Source organism: Lethenteron reissneri, chromosome 6 (genome assembly GCF_015708825.2).
Source record: "Lethenteron reissneri isolate LAM-NWPU_2019-01 chromosome 6, ASM1570882v1, whole genome shotgun sequence".
Lineage (NCBI taxonomy): Eukaryota > Metazoa > Chordata > Hyperoartia > Petromyzontiformes > Petromyzontidae > Lethenteron > Lethenteron reissneri.
This window is the reverse complement of record NC_083784.1, coordinates 5,472,039-5,492,558: the sequence shown is the minus strand read 5'-3', so window position 1 is coordinate 5,492,558 and position 20,520 is coordinate 5,472,039. Positions and strand designations below refer to the sequence as shown.

The 20,520-nt window shown below is 60.5% G+C and overlaps 1 protein-coding gene across 1 annotated transcript in view; it reads left to right on the top strand.

Moving 5' to 3' along the window:
- Positions 1 to 19,336, top strand: part of HACE1 (HECT domain and ankyrin repeat containing E3 ubiquitin protein ligase 1) — a 33,669-nt gene extending 14,333 nt beyond the window's left edge. The window contains exons 7-13 of the mRNA XM_061572426.1: positions 1,869 to 1,966; positions 3,947 to 4,034; positions 5,665 to 5,814; positions 8,309 to 8,505; positions 14,205 to 14,336; positions 17,568 to 17,666; positions 19,262 to 19,336. Of these exons, the coding sequence (XP_061428410.1) occupies positions 1,869 to 1,966; positions 3,947 to 4,034; positions 5,665 to 5,814; positions 8,309 to 8,505; positions 14,205 to 14,336; positions 17,568 to 17,666; positions 19,262 to 19,336 (839 nt within the window). The remainder of the gene's footprint in view (positions 1 to 1,868; positions 1,967 to 3,946; positions 4,035 to 5,664; positions 5,815 to 8,308; positions 8,506 to 14,204; positions 14,337 to 17,567; positions 17,667 to 19,261) is intronic.
- The last annotated feature ends 1,184 nt before the right edge of the window (positions 19,337 to 20,520 follow it).

Here is a 20,520-nt window from a genome sequence, read left to right as displayed (position 1 = left end):
GCCTTGGGTCCCGCAGAGGCCCCCGCGCTGCGAGCGGTCACCACGCTCACGCCGGCGCCCGCCCGCTAACAAAGTGACAATGCTCCTGCTGCAACGCACGTCTCGGCCCAGAGCGGTCCGCAAAGCGTCGACGCGGCGGCTTTGGCAGCGGCAGCGACGGCCCCCGCATTGATTTTGCTCGTCATTTTCATTTGACTCCACGTGACCCCGCGTGACCCCACACGACCCCATAGGACGCCCCCCCCTCCCTCCCTCCCCCGTCACGTTAGACTGACAGAGGCTGTACCATCACGTTAGACTGACAGAGGCTGTACCATTACGTTAGACTGACAGAGGCTGTATCATCACGTTAGACTGATAGAGGCTGTATCTCCACGTTAGACTGACAGAGGCTGTATCATCACGTGAGACTGACAGAGGCTGTACCATCACGTTAGACTGATAGAGGCTGTACCATCACGTGAGACTGACAGAGGCTGTACCGTCACGTTAGGCTGACAGAGGCTGTATCATCACATTAGACTGACAGAGGCTGTATCATCACATTAGACTGACAAAGGCTGTATCATCACGTGAGACTGACAGAGGCTGTACCTCCACGTTAGACTGACAGAGGCTGTACCATCACGTGAGACTGACAGAGGCTGTACCGTCACGTTAGGCTGACAGAGGCTGTATCATCACATTAGACTGACAGAGGCTGTATCATCACATTAGACTGACAAAGGCTGTATCATCACGTGAGACTGACAGAGGCTGTATCTCCACGTTAGACTGACAGAGGCTGTATCATCACGTGAGACTGACAGAGGCTGTACCGTCACGTTAGACTGACAGAGGCTGTATCATCACGTGAGACTGACAGAGGCTGTACCTCCACGTTAGACTGATAGAGGCTGTACCATCACGTTAGACTGACAGAGGCTGTACCGTCACGTTAGACTGACAGAGGCTGTACCGTCACGTTAGACCGACAGAGGCTGTACCGTCACACGAGACTGACAGAGGCTGCATGGTCACGTGAGCCTGGCAGTCGCTGTCGGCTGTGATTGCGAGCGAGCCCCGGAGTTAGTCTGACTCGAGCAATTTCCCTCTCGGCTGCCATCGCTGCCGCCGCTGCCGCTGCTGCTGCTGCCGTGCGATTTCGCCGTAATTACTCGTCGACACCGCGGCAATTACCCGGCAATTACCGGGGCCCGGCCGTCAGGAGCTCGCGGGGGGGCGGCCACGAGCCGCCTGCTGACACCAACGTCACGGGCGGCGCAAGCGAGAGGGTGTGAGAGGGAGTGTGTGGGTGAGTGAGTGAGTGTGTGAGTGATTGTGTGAGTGAGCGTGTGAGTGTGAGTGAGTGTGTGAGTGAGCGTGTGAGTGTGAGTGAGTGAGCGTGTGTGTGTGTGAGTGAGTGTGAGTGAGTGTGTGAGTGAGTGTGTGAGTGAGCGTGTGAGTGAGTGTGTGAGCGTGTGATTGTGAGAGTGTGAGTGAGTGTGTGAGTGAGTGAGTGTGAGTGAGTGAGCGTGTGAGTGAGTGAGTGTGTGAGTGAGTGAGTCTGAGTGAGCGTGTGAGTGTGTGAGTGAGCGTGTGAGTGTGTAAGTGAGCGCGGGAGTGTGCCACGCGAGTTCAATCCCGGCCAACACCAGTGACGATTATCTGAACGGGTCCTGGGCCTCCCCTAGGTCGACTCAGACTCAAATGAGTAACTGGTGCGGTGTAAAAACATCGCAAATAGTGAGACAAAGACGTCCGGGCGTGGTGCTGGCCACTCACCCCCCGGTGTGCCGTGCCGGCCTTCATACGTGCTACTCGCTAACAGCACTTGCCCTGGAAGCTTGTGAAGGCTACAGGGGGGATCTTTGTCTGTGTGGGCACAGACTCGGTGTTTGAGAGCAGCTGTGAGATGGTGTCCAAGGTGAGCCAGGAGAAGCTGAAGCAGGGGATCGCCGTGCGGTTCCACGGGGAGGAGGGCGTGGTGAGGCCGCACCCTGCACCCTGCACCCTGCACCTCCAGCACCCTGCACCCCCAGCACCCTGCACCCTGCACCCCCAGCACCCTGCACCCCCAGCACCCTGCACCCCCAGCACCCTGCACCCTGCACCCCCTGCACCCTGCACCCCCAGCACCCTGCACCCTGCACCCCCAGCACCCTGCACCCCCTGCACCCTGCACCCCCTGCACCCTGCACCCCCAGCACCCTGCACCCCCAGCACCCTGCACCCTGCACCCTGCACCCCCAGCACCCTGCACCCCCAGCACCCTGCACCCCCAGCACCCTGCACCCTGCACCCCCAGCACCCTGCACCCCCAGCACCCTGCACCCCCAGCACCCTGCACCCCCTGCACCCTGCACCCCCAGCACCCTGCACCCTGCACCCCCAGCACCCTGCACCCCCTGCACCCTGCACCCCCTGCACCCTGCACCCCCAGCACCCTGCACCCCCAGCACCCTGCACCCTGCACCCCCAGCACCCTGCACCCCCAGCACCCTGCACCCCCAGCACCCTGCACCCTGCACCCCCAGCACCCTGCACCCCCAGCACCCTGCACCCCCAGCACCCTGCACCCTGCACCCCCTGCACCCTGCACCCCCAGCACCCTGCACCCCCAGCACCCTGCACCCTGCACCCCCAGCACCCTGCACCCTCTGCACCCTGCACCCCCAGCATCCTGCACCCTGCACCCCCAGCACCCTGCACCCCCAGCACCCTGCACCCCCAGCACCCTGCACCCTGCACCCCCAGCACCCTGCACCCCCAGCACCCTGCACCCCCAGCACCCTGCACCCTGCACCCCCTGCACCCTGCACCCCCAGCACCCTGCACCCTGCACCCCCAGCACCCTGCACCCCCTGCACCCTGCACCCCCTGCACCCTGCACCCCCAGCACCCTGCACCCCCAGCACCCTGCACCCTGCACCCTGCACCCCCAGCACCCTGCACCCCCAGCACCCTGCACCCCCAGCACCCTGCACCCTGCACCCCCAGCACCCTGCACCCCCAGCACCCTGCACCCCCAGCACCCTGCACCCTGCACCCCCTGCACCCTGCACCCCCAGCACCCTGCACCCCCAGCACCCTGCACCCTGCACCCCCAGCACCCTGCACCCCCTGCACCCTGCACCCCCAGCATCCTGCACCCTGCACCCCCAGCACCCTGCACCCCCAGCACCCTGCACCCTGCACCCCCAGTACCCTGCACCCCCCGCACCCTGCACCCCCCGCACCCTGCACCCCCAGCACCCTGCACCCCCAGCACCCTGCACCCTGCACCCCCAGCACCCTGCACCCTGCACCCCCAGCACCCTGCACCCCCAGCACCCTGCACCCCCAGCACCCTGCACCCCCTGCACCCTGCACCCCCTGCACCCTGCACCCCCAGCACCCTGCACCCTGCACCCCCAGCACCCTGCACCCCCAGCACCCTGCACCCCCATCACCCTGCACCCCCAGCACCCTGCACCCCCAGCACCCTGCACATCCCAGCACCCTGCACCCCCAGCACCCTGCACATCCCAGCACCCTGCACCCCCAGCACCCTGCACCCTGCAGCCTGCACCCTGCACCCCCTGCACCCCCAGCATCCTGCACCCTGCACCCCCAGAACCCTGCACCCCCAGCACCCTGCACCCCGGCACCCTGCACCCCCAGTACCCTGCATCCAAACACCTTGCACCCAGCAAGTGCGGTGTATTGATGCGGTGCGGTGTGGTGGAGTGTGTGGTGGTTTGTGTGGTGCGGTGTGGTGGTGTGTATGGTGTGGTGGCGTGTGTGGCGCGGTGGTGTATGTGGTGGTATGTGAGGTGTCTTGTGTGTGGTTCGGTGGTGTGTATGGTGTGGTGGTATGTGTGGTGGTGTGGTGCGGTGTGGTGATGTGTCTGGTGCGGTGTGGCGGTGGTGTGTGGTGCGGCATGGTGTGGTGATGTGTGTGGTGTGTGGTGTGCGGTGTGTGCAGGGCCAGGGAGTGGTGAGGGAGTGGTTCGACATTCTCTCAAACGAGATCCTCAACCCGGACTACGCTCTCTTCACGCAGTCCGCCGATGGTGAGTGGCCACCCACAGGCACCGTGCCCCACACACGCAGGCACACACACACACACACGCGCACACACACACGTAGGCACACACACACGCGCACATACACACACGCAGGCACACGCACACACACGCACACACACACACGCGCACACACACACGTAGGCACACACACACACGCGCACACACACACGCACACACACACACACACGCACACACACACACACACACGCGCACACACGCACACACACACGCACACACACACACACACGCACACACACACACGCGCACACACACACGTAGGCACACACACACGCGCACACACACACGTAGGCACACACAGACACACGTAGGCACACACACACGCAGGCACACACACACACGCACACACACACACACGCGCACACACACACACGCACACACACACACACGCACACACACACACGCGCACACACACACGTAGGCACACACACACGCGCACACACACACGCGCAGGCACACACACACACGCACACACACACACGCACACACACATACACACGCGCACACACACACACGTGCACACACACACGCGCACACCACACACGTGCACACACACACGCACACACACACACACACACGTGCACACACACACGCACACACGCACACACACGCACACACACACACACACGCACACACGCGCACACACACACACACGCACACACACACACGCACACACACACACATACACACACACACGCACACACGCGCACACACACACACACACACACACACGCACACACACATACACACACGTGCACACCACACACACACGCACACACACACACACACGCACACACACACGCACATACACATACACACGTGCACACACACACACGCAGGCACACGCATACACACACGCACACACACACACACACACACGCACACACACACGCACATACACATACACACACGTGCACACACACACGCAGGCACACGCATACACACATATGCACGCACAGCTGCTGCTCTGCAAATTGTCTTCGAAGTGGCCAATTTATCCAGCGTGCACACGTATGTGGATACGTGGGGAGCGGTGGCGCAGTGGTTAGCGCACTCCGCTACAAACCCAGTGACCAGGGTTCGAATTCCGCTGACAGCCAACATCGGTGAGGATTCCTTTACCGGTCCTGGGACTCTTCTATGTCGACTCAGCTTTAACGTTCATCCCCCGTATGTGGATGGAGACAGGGTTGTTTTCCTGTGTCTCCCTGTGTCTCCCTGTGTCATTGGGACACTGTGTCTCTCTGTGTCTCCTTGTGTCTCACTGTGTCTCACTGTGTCTCACTGTGTCTCACTGTGTCTCCGTGTGTCTCCCTGTGTTTCTGCGTGTCTCCGCGTGTCTCACTGTGTCTCCGCGTGTCTCCCTGTGTCTCACTGTGTCTCACTGTGTCATTGGGAAACTGTGTCTCCCTGTGTCTCACTGTGTCTCACTGTGTCACGGGGACACTGTGCCTCTGCGTGTCTCCGTGTGTCTCCCTGTGTCTCACTGTGTCTCCCTGTGTCTCCGTGTGTCTCCCTGTGTCTCACTGTGTCTCCGCGCGTCTCCCCACGTCCCCGCGTCCTCACGTCTCCACGTCCCCGTTGCCCCACACCCCAGGAACGACGTTTCAGCCAAACAGCAACTCCTCCGTGAACCCCGACCACCTGAACTACTTCCGCTTCGCGGGGCAGATCCTGGGCCTGGCCCTGTACCACCGCCACCTCGTCAACGTCTACTTCACCCGCTCCTTCTACAAGCACATTCTCGGTGAGCTCGGCGTTTGGCCGCGTTTGGCCACGGCGGCCGGTCCCCGTGCCGCGAGCGGGCGGCCCGGGGTTCGAGGCCGTCGCTCGGGCCTACGGTAACGACAGGGTTCCGCGTCCCCGGGACTGGAGTGCCCCGGAGTGCTCGTGCCGCACGCGGCTGCCCGCGACGTCTGCGGTGACGTGACTGTCGTGGTGCCTGCAGGGGCCGACGCTGCTGCCTGTGTGTGGGGGTCTGACCCTGGTGCCCGCAGCTCTGGCGCCGCGGACGCAGGGAGAGGAAGGGGGATGGGACGGGGTGGGGGGGGGGGGATCCCAGGCGGCAAATTGAGTGCGCGGCGATTATCAAATTAAAACCTCGTTGTGTTTGTGTGCTCCCCCTAGAGCTACCGCGAGCATCAATTCCACTCCACCCCCCCCACACTCCTCCTCCTTCGCACTCCACGCCTCCCTCCCCCCCTTCTCCATGCCCTGGAGGGGGGTGGGGGGTGGAGGGAGGGAGGGAGGCGTGCGTGCGCGCGTGTGATACATGTGTACGCGTGTGCGTGCGTGTGCGTGTGACGATTATCTGTACCGGTCCTGGGCTTCTCCTAGGTCGGCTCAGCCTCAAATGTGTACCTAGTGCGGTGTGTAAACATCGCCACTAGGGAGACAAAGGCGGCCGGGTGTGGTGCTTGCCACGCACCCCCTCGTTGGCTGTTCCGGCCTTCATAGGTTCTTGCTAACAGCACTTGCCCCAACAGTCTATTGATGCTATACGGGGGATCTTTGTCTCTTGTGTGTGTGTGTGCGTGCGTGCGTCTCGCCCCGTGACCTCGGCTGGATAATTCAATGAGACTGCTAATGACAGGGATGATGCCCGCGCCGCAACGCGCGCGATTCCATCCCCACTCGGCACCCCAGTGCAGAGGCCTTCTCCAGCGCCCCGCCACTCTCACTCACTCACTCGCTCACACACTCACACACTCACTCACACACTCACACACTCACTCACTCGCTCACTCACTCACACACTCACACACTCACACACTCACTCACTCACTCATTCACTCACACACTCACTCACTCGCTCACTCGCTCGCTCACTCGCTCACTCACTCACTCGCTCACTCGCTCACTCACTCACACACTCACTCGCTCACTCGCTCACTCACTCACTCACACACTCACTCACTCACTCGCTCGACTCACACACTCACCACTCACTCACACACTCACTCACACACTCACTCGCTCACTCAACTCGCTCACACACTCATCACACACTCACACACACACTCACTCACACACTCACTCACCTCACGCGCTCACTCACTCACTCCACCTCACATCACTCCACAGCTACACACTCACTCACTCACACTCAATCACTCACACCACTCACTCACACACTCACTCACACACTCACTCACTCACACACTCAATCACTCACACACACACACTCACTCACTCACACACTCACTCACACACTCACTCACACACTCACTCGCTCACTCACCATTCACTCACTCACTCACACACTGACAAACTCACACACTCACACACTCACTCACACACTCACTCACTCACTCACTCACACACTCACTCACTCACACACTCACACACTCACTCACACACTTACTCACATACTCACTCACTCACACACTGGCTCACTCGCTCACTCACTCACTCACCACTCACTCACTCGCTCACTCACACACTCACAAACTCACACACTCACTCACTCGCTCACTCACTCACTCACTCGCTCGCTCACTCACTCACTCACTCACTCGCTCGCTCACTCACTCACTCACGAACTCACTCACTCACTCACACACTCACACACTCACTTACACACTCACTCGCTCACTCACTCACACGCTCACTCACTCACTCACACACTTACTCACATACTCACTCACTCACACACTCACCACTCACTCACTCACACGCTCACTCGCTCACTCGCTCACTCGCTCACTCGCTCACACACCACTCACACACTCACTCACTCACACACTCACACACTCACTCACTCGCTCACACACTCAATCACTCACTCACTCACCCACTCACACACTCACACACTCACTTACACACTCACTCACTCACTCACCACTCACTCACTCACTCACCCACTCACCCACTCACTCACTCACCCACTCACTCACTCGCTTCTGTGGGGGCAAGGGGGGATGGAGGGGGGTGTCTCAGACGTGGCGAGCGCGCGTGGTGAGCGCATGTGGTGAGCGCGCGTGGCGAGCGCGCGTGGCGAGCGTGCGTGGCGAGCGCGCGTGGTGAGCGCGTGTGGCGAGCGCGTGGTGAGCATGCGTGGTGAGCGTGCGTGGTGAGCGTGCGTGGCGAGCGCGTGTGGCGAGCGTGCGTGGTGAGCGTGCGTGATGAGCGTGCGTGGTGAGCGTGCGTGGCGAGCGTGCGTGGTGAGCGTGCGTGATGAGCGTGCGTGGTGAGTGTGCGTGGTGAGCGTGCGGTGCGTGTGTGCGGTGCGTGGCGAGCAGGCATCCCCGTGAGCTACCGGGACGTGGCCTCCATCGACCCCGAGTACGCCAAGAACCTGCAGTGGATCCTGGACAACGACATCTCGGGGCTGGGCCTGGAGCTCACCTTCCTGGTGGAGACCGACGTCTTCGGGTCCATGGCCGAGGTGGAGCTCAAGCCCGGGGGCTCCGGCGTGGCAGTGACCCAGGAGAATAAGGTGGGTGACACACGAGGTGACACACGAGGTGACACACACGAGGTGACACACACGAGGTGACACACACGAGGTGACACACACAAGATGACACACGAGGTGACACACGGGGTGACACACACGAGGTGACACACACGAGGTGACACACACGAGGTGACACACACGAGGTGACACACGAGGTGACACACGAGGTGACACACGAGATGACACACGAGGTGACACACACGAGGTGACACACGAGGTGACACACGAGATGACACACGAGGTGACACACGAGGTGACACACACGAGGTGACACACGAGGTGACACACGAGATGACACACGAGGTGACACACGAGGTGACGCACACGAAGGTGACACACACGAGGTGACACACGAGGTGACACACGAGGTGACACACACGAGGTGACACACACGAGGTGACACACACGAGGTGACACACGAGATGACACACACGAGGTGACACACACGAGGTGACACACGAGATGACACACGAGGTGACACACACGAGGTGACACACGAGGTGACACACGAGATGACACACGAGGTGACACACGAGGTGACACACACGAGGTGACACACGAGGTGACACACGAGATGACACACGAGGTGACACACGAGGTGACACACACGAGGTGACACACGAGGTGACACACGAGGTGACCACACGAGGTGACGCACACGAGGTGACACACACGAGGTGACACACACGAGGTGACACACACGAGGTGACACACACGAGGTGACACACGAGGTGACACACGAGATGACACACACGAGGTGACACACACGAGGTGACACACGAGATGACACACGAGGTGACACACACGAGGTAACACACACGAGTTGACACACGAGGTGACACACGAGGTGACACACACGAGGTGACACACACGAGGTGACACACACGAGATGACACACGAGGTGACACACACGAGGTGACACACGAGATGACACACGAGGTGACACACACGAGGTGACACACGAGGTGACACACGAGGTGACACACAAGGTGACGCATTCGCCCGTGGGTAGCCGGGGGAATGTGAGGGTGGCGGTGGTGGCGATGAAACACGCTTGCCCAGAACTGGGCCCGATGGCCCAAGACGCTTGGCATTTTCGGCGTTTTCAATTGAGCAAGGTTGTTGTTGTGAGAGCTTGGGGGTAGAGAGAGACGTTGACAATGATGATGGGGAGAGGGGGGGAGGAGGAGGAGGAGGGAATTCCAGAGTGGAGCGGTGTGCGCGAAGCAGCAGAAAGTGAAGTGAGGTGACGTGCAGTGTGCAGGGTGAGTACGTGGGAGTAGCGGTGTGTGTGTGTGTGTGGCGGGAGTACGTGAGGTGTGACGGTGTGTGTGTGTGTGTGGGGGAGTACGTGAGGTGTGGTGGTGTGTGTGTGTGTGTGGGGGGGGAGTACGTGAGGTGTGACGGTGTGTGTGTGTGTGTGGGGGGGAGTACGTGAGGTGTGACGGTGTGTGTGTGTGTGTGGGGGGAGTACGTGAGGTGTGGCGGTGTGTGTGTGTGGGGGGGAGTACGTGAGGTGTGACGGTGTGTGTGTGTGTGTGGCGGGAGTACGTGAGGTGTGGCGGTGTGTGTGTGGCGGGAGTACGTGAGGTGTGGTGGTGTTTGTGTGTGTGTGGGGGGAGTACGTGAGGTGTGGTGGTGTGTGTGTGTGTGGGGGGGAGTACGTGAGGTGTGGTGGTGTTTGGGTGTGTGTGGGGGGAGTACGTGAGGTGTGGTGGTGTGTGTGTGTGGGGGGGAGTACGTGAGGTGTGGCGGTGTGTGTGTGTGTGGAGGGGAGTACGTGAGGTGTGGTGGTGTGTGTGTGTGTGGGGGGGGGGAGTACGTGAGGTGTGACGGTGTGTGTGTGTGTGTGGGGGGGAGTACGTGAGGTGTGACGGTGTGTGTGTGTGTGTGGGGGGAGTACGTGAGGTGTGGCGGTGTGTGTGTGTGGGGGGGAGTACGTGAGGTGTGACGGTGTGTGTGTGTGTGTGGCGGGAGTACGTGAGGTGTGGCGGTGTGTGTGTGGCGGGAGTACGTGACGTGTGTGGTGTTTGTGTGTGTGTGGGGGGAGTACGTGAGGTGTGGTGGTGTGTGTGTGTGTGGGGGGGAGTACGTGAGGTGTGGTGGTGTTTGTGTGTGTGTGGGGGGAGTACGTGAGGTGTGGTGGTGTGTGTGTGTGGGGGGGAGTACGTGAGGTGTGGCGGTGTGTGTGTGTGTGGAGGGGAGTACGTGAGGTGTGGTGGTGTGTGTGTGTGTGGGGGGGGGGAGTACGTGAGGTGTGACGGTGTGTGTGTGTGTGTGGGGGAGAGTACGTGAGGTGTGGCGGTGTGTGTGTGTGTGGGGGAGAGTACGTGAGGTGTGGCGGTGTGTGTGTGTGTGTGGCGGGAGTACGTGAGGTGTGGCGGTGTGTGTGTGTGTGTGGGGGGAGTACGTGAGGTGTGGTGGTGTGTGTGTGTGTGTGGGGGGGAGTACGTGAGGTGTGGTGGTGTGTGTGTGTGTGGGGGGAGTACGTGAGGTGTGGTGGTGTGTGTGTGTGGGGGGGGAGTACGTGAGGTGTGGCGGTGTGTGTGTGTGTGGAGGGGAGTACGTGAGGTGTGGTGGTGTGTGTGTGTGTGGGGGGGGGGAGTACGTGAGGTGTGACGGTGTGTGTGTGTGTGTGGGGGAGAGTACGTGAGGTGTGGCGGTGTGTGTGTGTGTGTGGGGGGGAGTACGTGAGGTGTGACGGTGTTTGTGTGTGTGGGGGGGAGTACGTGAGGAGTGGCGGTGTGTGTGTGTGTGTGGGGGAGAGTACGTGAGGTGTGGCGGTGTGTGTGTGTGTGTGGGGGAGTACGTGAGGTGTGGCGGTGTGTGTGTGTGTGGGGGGGAGTACGTGAGGAGTGGCGGTGTGTGTGTGTGTGGGGGGAGTACGTGAGGTGTGGCGGTGTGTGTGTGTGTGGGGGGAGTACGTGAGGTGTGGCGGTGTGTGTGTGTGTGTGGGGGAGTACGTGGGAGTAGCGGTGTGTGTGTGGGGGGGGAGTACGTGAGGTGTGACGGTGTGTGTGTGTGTGTGGGGGGAGTACGTGAGGTGTGACGGTGTTTGTGTGTGTGTGGGGTGAGTACGTGAGGTGTGGTGGTGTGTGTGTGTGTGGGGGGAGTACGTGAGGAGTGGCGGTGTGTGTGTGTGTGTGGGGGAGAGTACGTGAGGTGTGGCGGTGTTTGTGTGTGTGGGGGGAGTACGTGAGGTGTGGCGGTGTGTGTGTGTGTGGGGTGAGTACGTGAGGTGTGGTGGTGTGTGTGTGTGTGGGGGGAGTACGTGAGGTGTGGTGGTGTGTGTGTGTGTGTGGGGGAGAGTACGTGCGGTGTGGCGGTGTTTGTGTGTGTGGGGGGAGTACGTGAGGTGTGGCGGTGTGTGTGTGTGTGGGGGGAGTACGTGAGGAGTGGCGGTGTGTGTGTGTGTGTGGGGGAGAGTACGTGCGGTGTGGCGGTGTGTGTGTGTGTGGGGGGAGTACGTGAGGTGTGGTGGTGTGTGTGTGTGTGGGGGAGAGTACGTGAGGTGTGGTGGTGTGTGTGTGTGTGTGGGGTGAGTACGTGAGGTGTGGTGGTGTGTGTGTGTGTGGGGGAGAGTACGTGAGGAGTGGCGGTGTGTGTGTGTGTGGGGTGAGTACGTGAGGTGTGGTGGTGTGTGTGTGTGTGTGGGGAGTACGTGAGGTGTGGCGGTGTGTGTGTTTGTGGGGGGAGTACGTGAGGTGTGGTGGTGTTTGTGTGTGTGGGGGGGGAGTACGTGAGGTGTGGTGGTGTGTGTGTGTGTGTGTGTGGGGGGAGTACGTGAGGTGTGGTGGTGTTTGTGTGTGTGTGGGGGGAGTACGTGAGGTGTGGTGGTGTTTGTGTGTGTGGGGGGGGAGTACGTGAGGTGTGGCGGTGTGTGTGTGTGTGGGGGGGGAGTACGTGGGAGTAGCGGTGTGTGTGTGTGGGGGAGTACGTGAGGTGTGGTAGTGTGTGTGTGTGTGGGGGGGGAGTACGTGAGGTGTGGCGGTGTATGTGTTTGTGGGGGGAGTACGTGAGGTGTGGCGGTGTGTGTGTGTGTGTGGGGGGAGTACGTGAGGTGTGGCGGTGTATGTGTTTGTGGGGGGAGTACGTGAGGTGTGGCGGTGTGTGTGTGTGTGGGGGGGGAGTACGTGAGGTGTGGCGGTGTATGTGTTTGTGGGGGGAGTACGTGAGGTGTGACGGTGTTTGTGTGTGTGTGGGGTGAGTACGTGAGGTGTGGTGGTGTGTGTGTGTGTGTGTGGGGAGTACGTGAGGTGTGGCGGTGTTTGTGTGTGTGTGTGGGGAGTACGTGAGGTGTGGCGGTGTGTGTGTGTGGGGGGGGGTGTACATGAGGTGTGGCGGTGTGTGTGTGTGGGGGGGGAGTACGTGAGGTGTGGTGGTGTTTGTGTGTGTGTGTGTGGGGGGGGGGTACGTGAGGTGTGGTGGTGTGTGTGTGTGTGTGTTGGGGGGGGAGTACGTGAGGTGTGGTGCTGTGTGTGTGTGGGGAGTACGTGAGGTGTGGTGGTGTGTGTGTGTGTGTGGGGATTACGTGAGGTGTGGCGGTGTGTGTGTGTGTGGGGGGGGAGTACGTGAGGTGTGGCGGTGTGTGTGTGTGTGTGGGGGGAGTACGTGAGGTGTGGCGGTGTGTTTGTGTGTGGGGGGGGAGTACGTGAGGTGTGGCGGTGTGTGTGTGTGTGTGGGGGGAGTACGTGAGGTGTGGTGGTGTTTGTGTGTGTGTGGGGGGAGTACGTGAGGTGTGGTGGTGTTTGTGTGTGTGTGGGGGGAGTACGTGAGGAGTGGCGGTGTTTGTGTGTGTGTGGGGGGGAGTACGTGAGGTGTGGCGGTGTGTTTGTGTGTGTGTGGGGGAGTACGTGAGGTGTGGCGGTGTTTGTGTGTGTGTGGGGGGGAGTACGTGAGGTGTGGCGGTGTTTGTGTGTGTGGGGAGTACATGAGGTGTGGTGCTGTGTGTGTGTGGGGAGTACGTGAGGTGTGGCGGTGTGTGTTTGTGGGGAGTACGTGAGGTGTGGTGCTGTTTGTGTGGGGGGAGTACGTGAGGTGTGGCTGTGTGTGTGTGTGTGTGGGAGGAGTACGTGAGGTGTGGCTGTGTGTGTGTGTGGGGAGTACGTGAGGTGTGGTGCTGTTTGTGTGTGGGGAGTACGTGAGGTGTGGCTGTGTGTGTGTGTGTGTGGGGGGAGTACGTGAGGTGTGGCGGTGTTTGTGTGTGTGTGGGGGGGAGTACGTGAGGTGTGGCGGTGTTTGTGTGTGTGGGGGGGGGGGAGTACGTGAGGAGTGGCGGTGTTTGTGTGTGTGTGGGGGGAGTACGTGAGGAGTGGCGGTGTTTGTGTGGGGGGGAGTACGTGAGGAGTGGCGGTGTTTGTGTGTGTGTGGGGGGAGTACGTGAGGAGTGGCGGTGTTTGTGTGTGTGTGGGGGGGAGTACGTGAGGTGTGGCGGTGTGTGTGTGTGGGGGGGAGTACGTGAGGTGTGGCGGTGTTTGTGTGTGTGGGGAGTACGTGAGGTGTGGCGGTGTTTGTGTGTGTGGGGGGGAGTACGTGAGGTGTGGCGGTGTTTGTGTGTGTGGGGGGAGTACGTGCGGTGTGGCTGTGTTTGTGTGTGTGGGGAGTACGTGAGGACTAACGGTGTTGCGTGTGCAGGGGGAGTACGTAAGGACTAACGGTGTTTGTGTGTGTGTGTGCAGGGGGAGTACGTGCAGCTGGTGACGGAGTTGAGGATGACGCGCGCCATCATCCCGCAGATCAACGCCTTCCTCGCCGGGTTCCACCGCTTCATCCCCCCTGCCCTCGTGCAGCTGTTTGACGAATACGAGCTGGTACGCACACACGTGTACACATGCACACTCACGCACGCACGCACGCACGTGTACACACGCACACTCACGCACGCACGTTTACACACGCACACGCACGCACGTGTACACACGCACACTCACGCACGCACGTGTACACACGCACCCACATGTACACACGCACGCACGTGTACACACGCACACGCACGCACACACGTGTACACACGCACACGCACGCACGTGTACACACGAACGCACGTGCACACACGCACACACACGCACACACGTGTACACACGCACGCACGTGTACACACGCACACTCACGCACGTGTACACACGCACACTCACTCACGCACGTGTACACACGCACACTCACGCACGCACGTGTACGCACGCACACTCACGCACGCACGTGTACACACGCACGCACGCACGTGTACACACGCACACGCACGCACGTGTACACACGCACCCACATGTACACACGTACGCACGCAAGCACGTGTACACACGCACACTCAGGCACGCACGTGTACACAGGCACACTCACTCACGCACATGTACACACGCACGTGTACACACGCACACTCACTCACGCACGTGTATACAAGCACGCACTCACTCACGCACGTGTACACACGCACACTCACGCACCTACATGTACACACGCACACTCACGCACGCACGTGTACACACGCACACTCACGCACGCACGTGTGCACAGGCACACTCACTCACGCACCCACATGTACACACGCACGCACACTCACGCACGCACGGCGAATACGAGCTGGTACGCACGTACACATATACATGCACACACACAAACAATTCCTCTCTCCCTCCCGCACTCCTACACACACATACACACACCTACACACACCTACACACACCTACACACACCTACACACATAGACGCCTACAAAGACTGAAGGGGCAAGTGCTGTTAGCGAGCACCTATGAAGGCCGGCACGGCACACGAGGGGGTGGGTGGCTAACACCACGCCCGGCCGCCTTTGTCTCCCTAGTGGCGATGCTCACACACCGCACCAGCTACTAATTTGAGGCTGAGTCGACCTAGGGGAGACCCAGAATCGGTTCAGATAATCGTCACCGGTGTTCGCCGTGAGCGTGAATCGAACCCGGGTCGCCGGGTTCGTAGCGCAGCGTAGCGCTAACCGCTACACCACCGCTCCCCGCCGATGTAGACGCACACGCACACTTACACACATACGTACTCATGTACACACACACACACACTGCACCCCCCCCCCCTGCCCCCCGCGTCTCCCCCTGGGTGGTGTCTGCACTCATTTTCTCAAACTCCTTAATCGCCGCATCGCGTAATGAGCCGTGGAGAACGCCGTGCGGAGGGGGTGGCAGGGGACGGGGGGAGGGGGACGTGGGGGGGTGGGGGGAAGTGTTGGGGCTTCGGGGATCAGAGCGTGGGGATCAGGGATCGGGGAGAGGGGATCATGGCCACGGGAGACGACGTCTCCACGCCGCCCCGGGGGGGTTCCGGGTCGATCTCCGCCGATCCCCGGGTCGTCCGGGGTTAATCCAGGGGGGGGGGGGTGGGGGGGGGGGGCTCCAGGTGTGAAGTTAGCCCCCCGCCCTGGGACCCGTTATCTTCTCGCCGCTAATCCCGCCGTCTCCTCAACCCGCGTCTCCGCTCGCCGCACGCCCCCCCCTCCCCGCTCCCTCCCCGCTCCCCCCCCGCTCCCCCCACCCAGCCGTGCCGGGCGATGAGGTTGGAGCCATCAGAATGAGCTCCCTCTCAATCCGTCTCCCCCAGCGCCACGCCGCCTCCACGTGTCGCCTCCGCACGCACACCGCTCGCTCTCCTGCTCGACCGCCCGCCACAAGCCTCTGCCCTCCCTCCCTCCCTCTCTCCTCCTCGCCACCCACCTCTGTGTGTGCTCGGGACCCGTGCTCATGCTCTGGTTACCGTTCCCGTGAACTTCCTCCACCCGAGATGAGGCCTCGGTCTCTGCCAGACACTCACCGTTTCATGTCATCCATCACCAACCTCCACGCTGTAGCTCACAACAACACGTTCATTCTCTCACTCACCCACTCACTCACCCACTCACTCACCCACCCACCCACCCACTCACTCACTCACTCACCCACCCACTCACCCACCCACTCACTCACCACACTGCAGGTCACCTCACTTCCCTTTCTGCTTCTTCCCTTGCCCAGCTCCATTCTGGACCTTCCCCCCATCCTCGTCTCTCCACCCCCCGAACTCTCACGGCCACCTCGCTCAATTGAACACGGCCGCTGTGCACCCCCTGCCTCTACACCTCTGCTACCGGTGCTGTTCATTGCTGGCCGCTCAACTGAGCGAAAAATAAATAAAAGCTGTGAGTCGTGTGATGAGCGCGTGGCGAGTGCACGCGGGAGCGTGGTGAGTTGCGTGGTGAGCGAGTGGTGAGCGAGTGGTGAGAGTGGCACGGGCGGTGCGGCCCATGCATCCAACCGTGCGGCGTCCCGTCGCGAGCCCCCCCCCCCCGTGCCGTTACCCCCACCGCCCCCTCCACCAACTCCGCCCCCCCATCCCCCCCACCCCCCCACCCACCCCCCCGAGCCCCCCACCACCCCACCCCCCGCCCCTGTAATGAGCAGCTCGCTGATTGGATCCTCACAACTGCTGATGGCGGCGTTCAGCGTGGAGCGATGGCGCAGGGGTGGCGGTGTGGGGGGTGGAGGGTGTGGGGAGGTGTGGGGGGTGGGGGGTGTGGGGGGTGTGGGGGGTGGGGGGTGTGGGGAGGTGTGGGCCCCCCCCCCACCTCACAACGGCCGGCCGAGGCAGCGCGGGGGGAGGGGGGGGGGGTGTGCCTTGGGGGGCGCCCCCTACTCCCCTCCCCCCCACCCGCACGCCCCACCGCCTGCAGATCGTTGTCTGCGATGGGACGTGGGTCGCCGGGAGTGGCGACCAGAGCCCGGAGAGAACCCAGCACCGTGCTGCTGTTGTGTACGAGGGGGGGGGGGGGGGGGTTGAAGCTCCAAGCTCCACGCAGAAGGATTTAAGAATCCATTGCTGTGCTGTCATCCGCTGGCCACTTGGCAGCCTGAGCCTACGATGTCTGATATGTTTCCGTGTCCCCGTGTCTCCACGTGTCCTGTCGCCATGTCGTCCTTCTGTCTCCACGACCTTCTGTCTACGTGTCCTCCGTGTTCTGTTCCTGTGTCCCCATATTCCTCTGTCTCCGTGTCTCCGTGTCCCCGTGTCCCCGTGTCCACGTGTAGGAGCTGCTGCTGTCCGGGATGCCGGAGATCGACGTCGAGGATTGGGAGCGAAACACGGAGTACGGGAGCGGATATGAGCCCAGCGCCCCCGTGATCCAGGTACATGGGGGCACAGGGACACGGGGACACGGGGACATGGGGACACGGGGACACGGAGACACTGAGACACACGGAGACACTGAAACAGGGGGACATGGGGACAGGGGAACATGGGAACACGGAGACACTGAGACAAGGGGACAAGGGGACACGGGGACATGGGAACATAGAAACGCAGGGACATGGAGGCATGGAGACACGGAGACACGGAGACAAGGGGACAAGGGAACATGGGGACACTGAGGCATGGAGACACTGAGACAAGGGGACAAGGGGACACGGGGACACGGAGACACAGAGACACGGACACACAGAGACACGGGGATACGGAGGCATGGAGACACGGACACACGGAGACACTGAGACAAGGGGACATGGGGACACGGGGACATGGGAACATAGAAACGCAGGGACATGGAGGCATGGAGACACGGAGACAAGGAGACAAGAGGACATGGGGACACGGAGGCATGGAGACACGGAGACACGGGGACAAGGGGACATGGGTACCCAGATACACGGGGATACGTGGATACGGAGACACGGAGACAAAAGTACGCGAGCAGATACAAGCCCAGCGTATATGATATAGTGTGTGATGGTGGTGATGTGTGCTGGTGTCTGATGGTGTGTGATGGTGATGATGTGTGATAGTAATGGGGTGTGATGGTGTGTGACGGTGGTGATGGTGGTGGTGGTGTGTGCAGGTGGTGATAGTGGTGGTGTGTGAAGGTGGTGATGGTGTGTGATGGTGTGTGACGGTGGTGATGGTGTGTGACGGTGGTGATGGTGGTGGTGTGTGATGGTGTTGATGGTGGTGATGGTAATGGGTGTGTGATGGTGTTGATGGTGGTGATGGAAATGGGTGTGTGATGGTGCACCACCACCACCATCACCACCATCACACACCATCACCACCATCACACACCATCACACACCCATTACCATCACCACCACCATCACACACCATCACCACCATCACACACCATCATACACCACTACATCACCACCATCACCACCATCACACACCATCACACACCCATTACCATCACCACCATCAACACCATCACACACCCATTTCCATCACCACCATCAACACCATCACACACCCATTACCATCACCACCATTAACACCATCACACACCACCACACACCATCACCACCATCATGGTAATGGGTGTGTGATGGTGTGTGATGGTGGTGATGGTGGTGATGTGTGATGGTGTTGATGGTGGTGATGGTAATGGGTGTGTGATGGTGTGTGATGGTGGTGATGGTGGTGATGTAGTGGTGTGTGATGGTGTGTGATGGTGGTGATGGTGTGTGATGGTGGTGATGGTGGCGGTGATGGTAATGGGTGTGTGATGGTGTGTGATGGTGGTGATGGTGTGTGATGGTGGTGGTGATGGTAATGGGTGTGTGATGGTGTGTGATGGTGGTGATGGTGTGTGATGGTGGTGATGGTGGTGGTGATGGTAATGGGTGTGTGATGGTGTGTGATGGTGGTGATGGTGGTGGTGTGTGATGGTGTTGATGGTGGTGATGGTAATGGGTGTGTGATGTTGGTGTGATGGTGTGTGATGGTGGTGATGTAGTGGTTCTGGGAGGTGGTGCAGGAGCTCTCACAGGAGGAGCGGGTGCTACTGCTGCAGTTTGTCACCGGCAGGTGAGAACAACACACAGTAACACAACAACAACAACAAGCGCCATTTGCCACTAAGTGGCGGTGACGTCACCACGACGCTTGTGCCAGACCAAGTGCACCTTGAGGCCACGTGAAGTGTCGAACGCCTGCTGGCAGGAGGTCACGGGGCAGACCCAGGGGCCACGGGTCGACTGACCGAGATGACCAAGATGACTGGCTAATGCACCACCTGTGCCCACTACTGTACCAACTTGCTGTGCTTTAGCCACCCGGCGCTCCGCTCATTGTTGTGAGCGTCGCTCCTCCGCCCTCCATTGTTGTTGGAGGGCGACTGCTTCCAACTGCCCAGTAGCGTCCTTCACGAGCCTCCTCCACAGAGGCCGATCTTGACACCGCTGGTACCAGTCATCGGCAAGTCCACTCAGCTCCATGTCCTCCTGTACCACATCACTCCATCTCTTTTCTAGCCCATGCCGCGCCCGTTTAGCCCCCTCAATCCGGCCGAACAAAAGCTGTTTAGGCATGCGGTGGCTGGGCATGCGGGCTACATGACCCAGCCAACGCAGCCTTGCCTGCCGGAGGAGCTCACCGATGGGACTTTGCCCCGATCTTTCAAGGATTTGTGAGCTCCTCACACAATCCAGCCTGGTTAAACCCAGGATGGATCGTAGTCAGGCCAGCCTAAATGTTTCCAACCGGTGAAGATGCTCCACCAGGGGGTCCACGTTTCACAAGCGTAGAGAAGGGAGGGAATGACTGTGGCCGAGAAGACTTGAAGCTTCGTGCAGAGCGACAGACCAGGTAGCTTCCACACAGCGTTATGCAACCGATGAAAATATATTGGCGCTCGGCTGATTCGGAGTGAGACCTCTGCTGTTAAACTGGAGCCGGTCATATGCACACTGCCCAGGTATGGGAAACTCTCCACTCTCTCCACAACTGCCCGATCACCGATTGGGAGTTGTGGGGGTGGAGTGTCCGATGGTACAAAATACCCAGGCAGGTGCTTAGTTTTGGTGGGGCTGATGGTAAGGCCCCACCTCTTAGTGGCACGCTCCAGTCTCAGCAGCAGTGTCTCCAACTCCTCCTCTGAATGAGCAGCTATTACCAAATCATCGGCATACATAACGTGGTTGACCAATAGGGAGCCATCCCTTGATCGCACCCGGGCATCGATCAGCCTCCCATTATATCTGTACCAAATGGAAA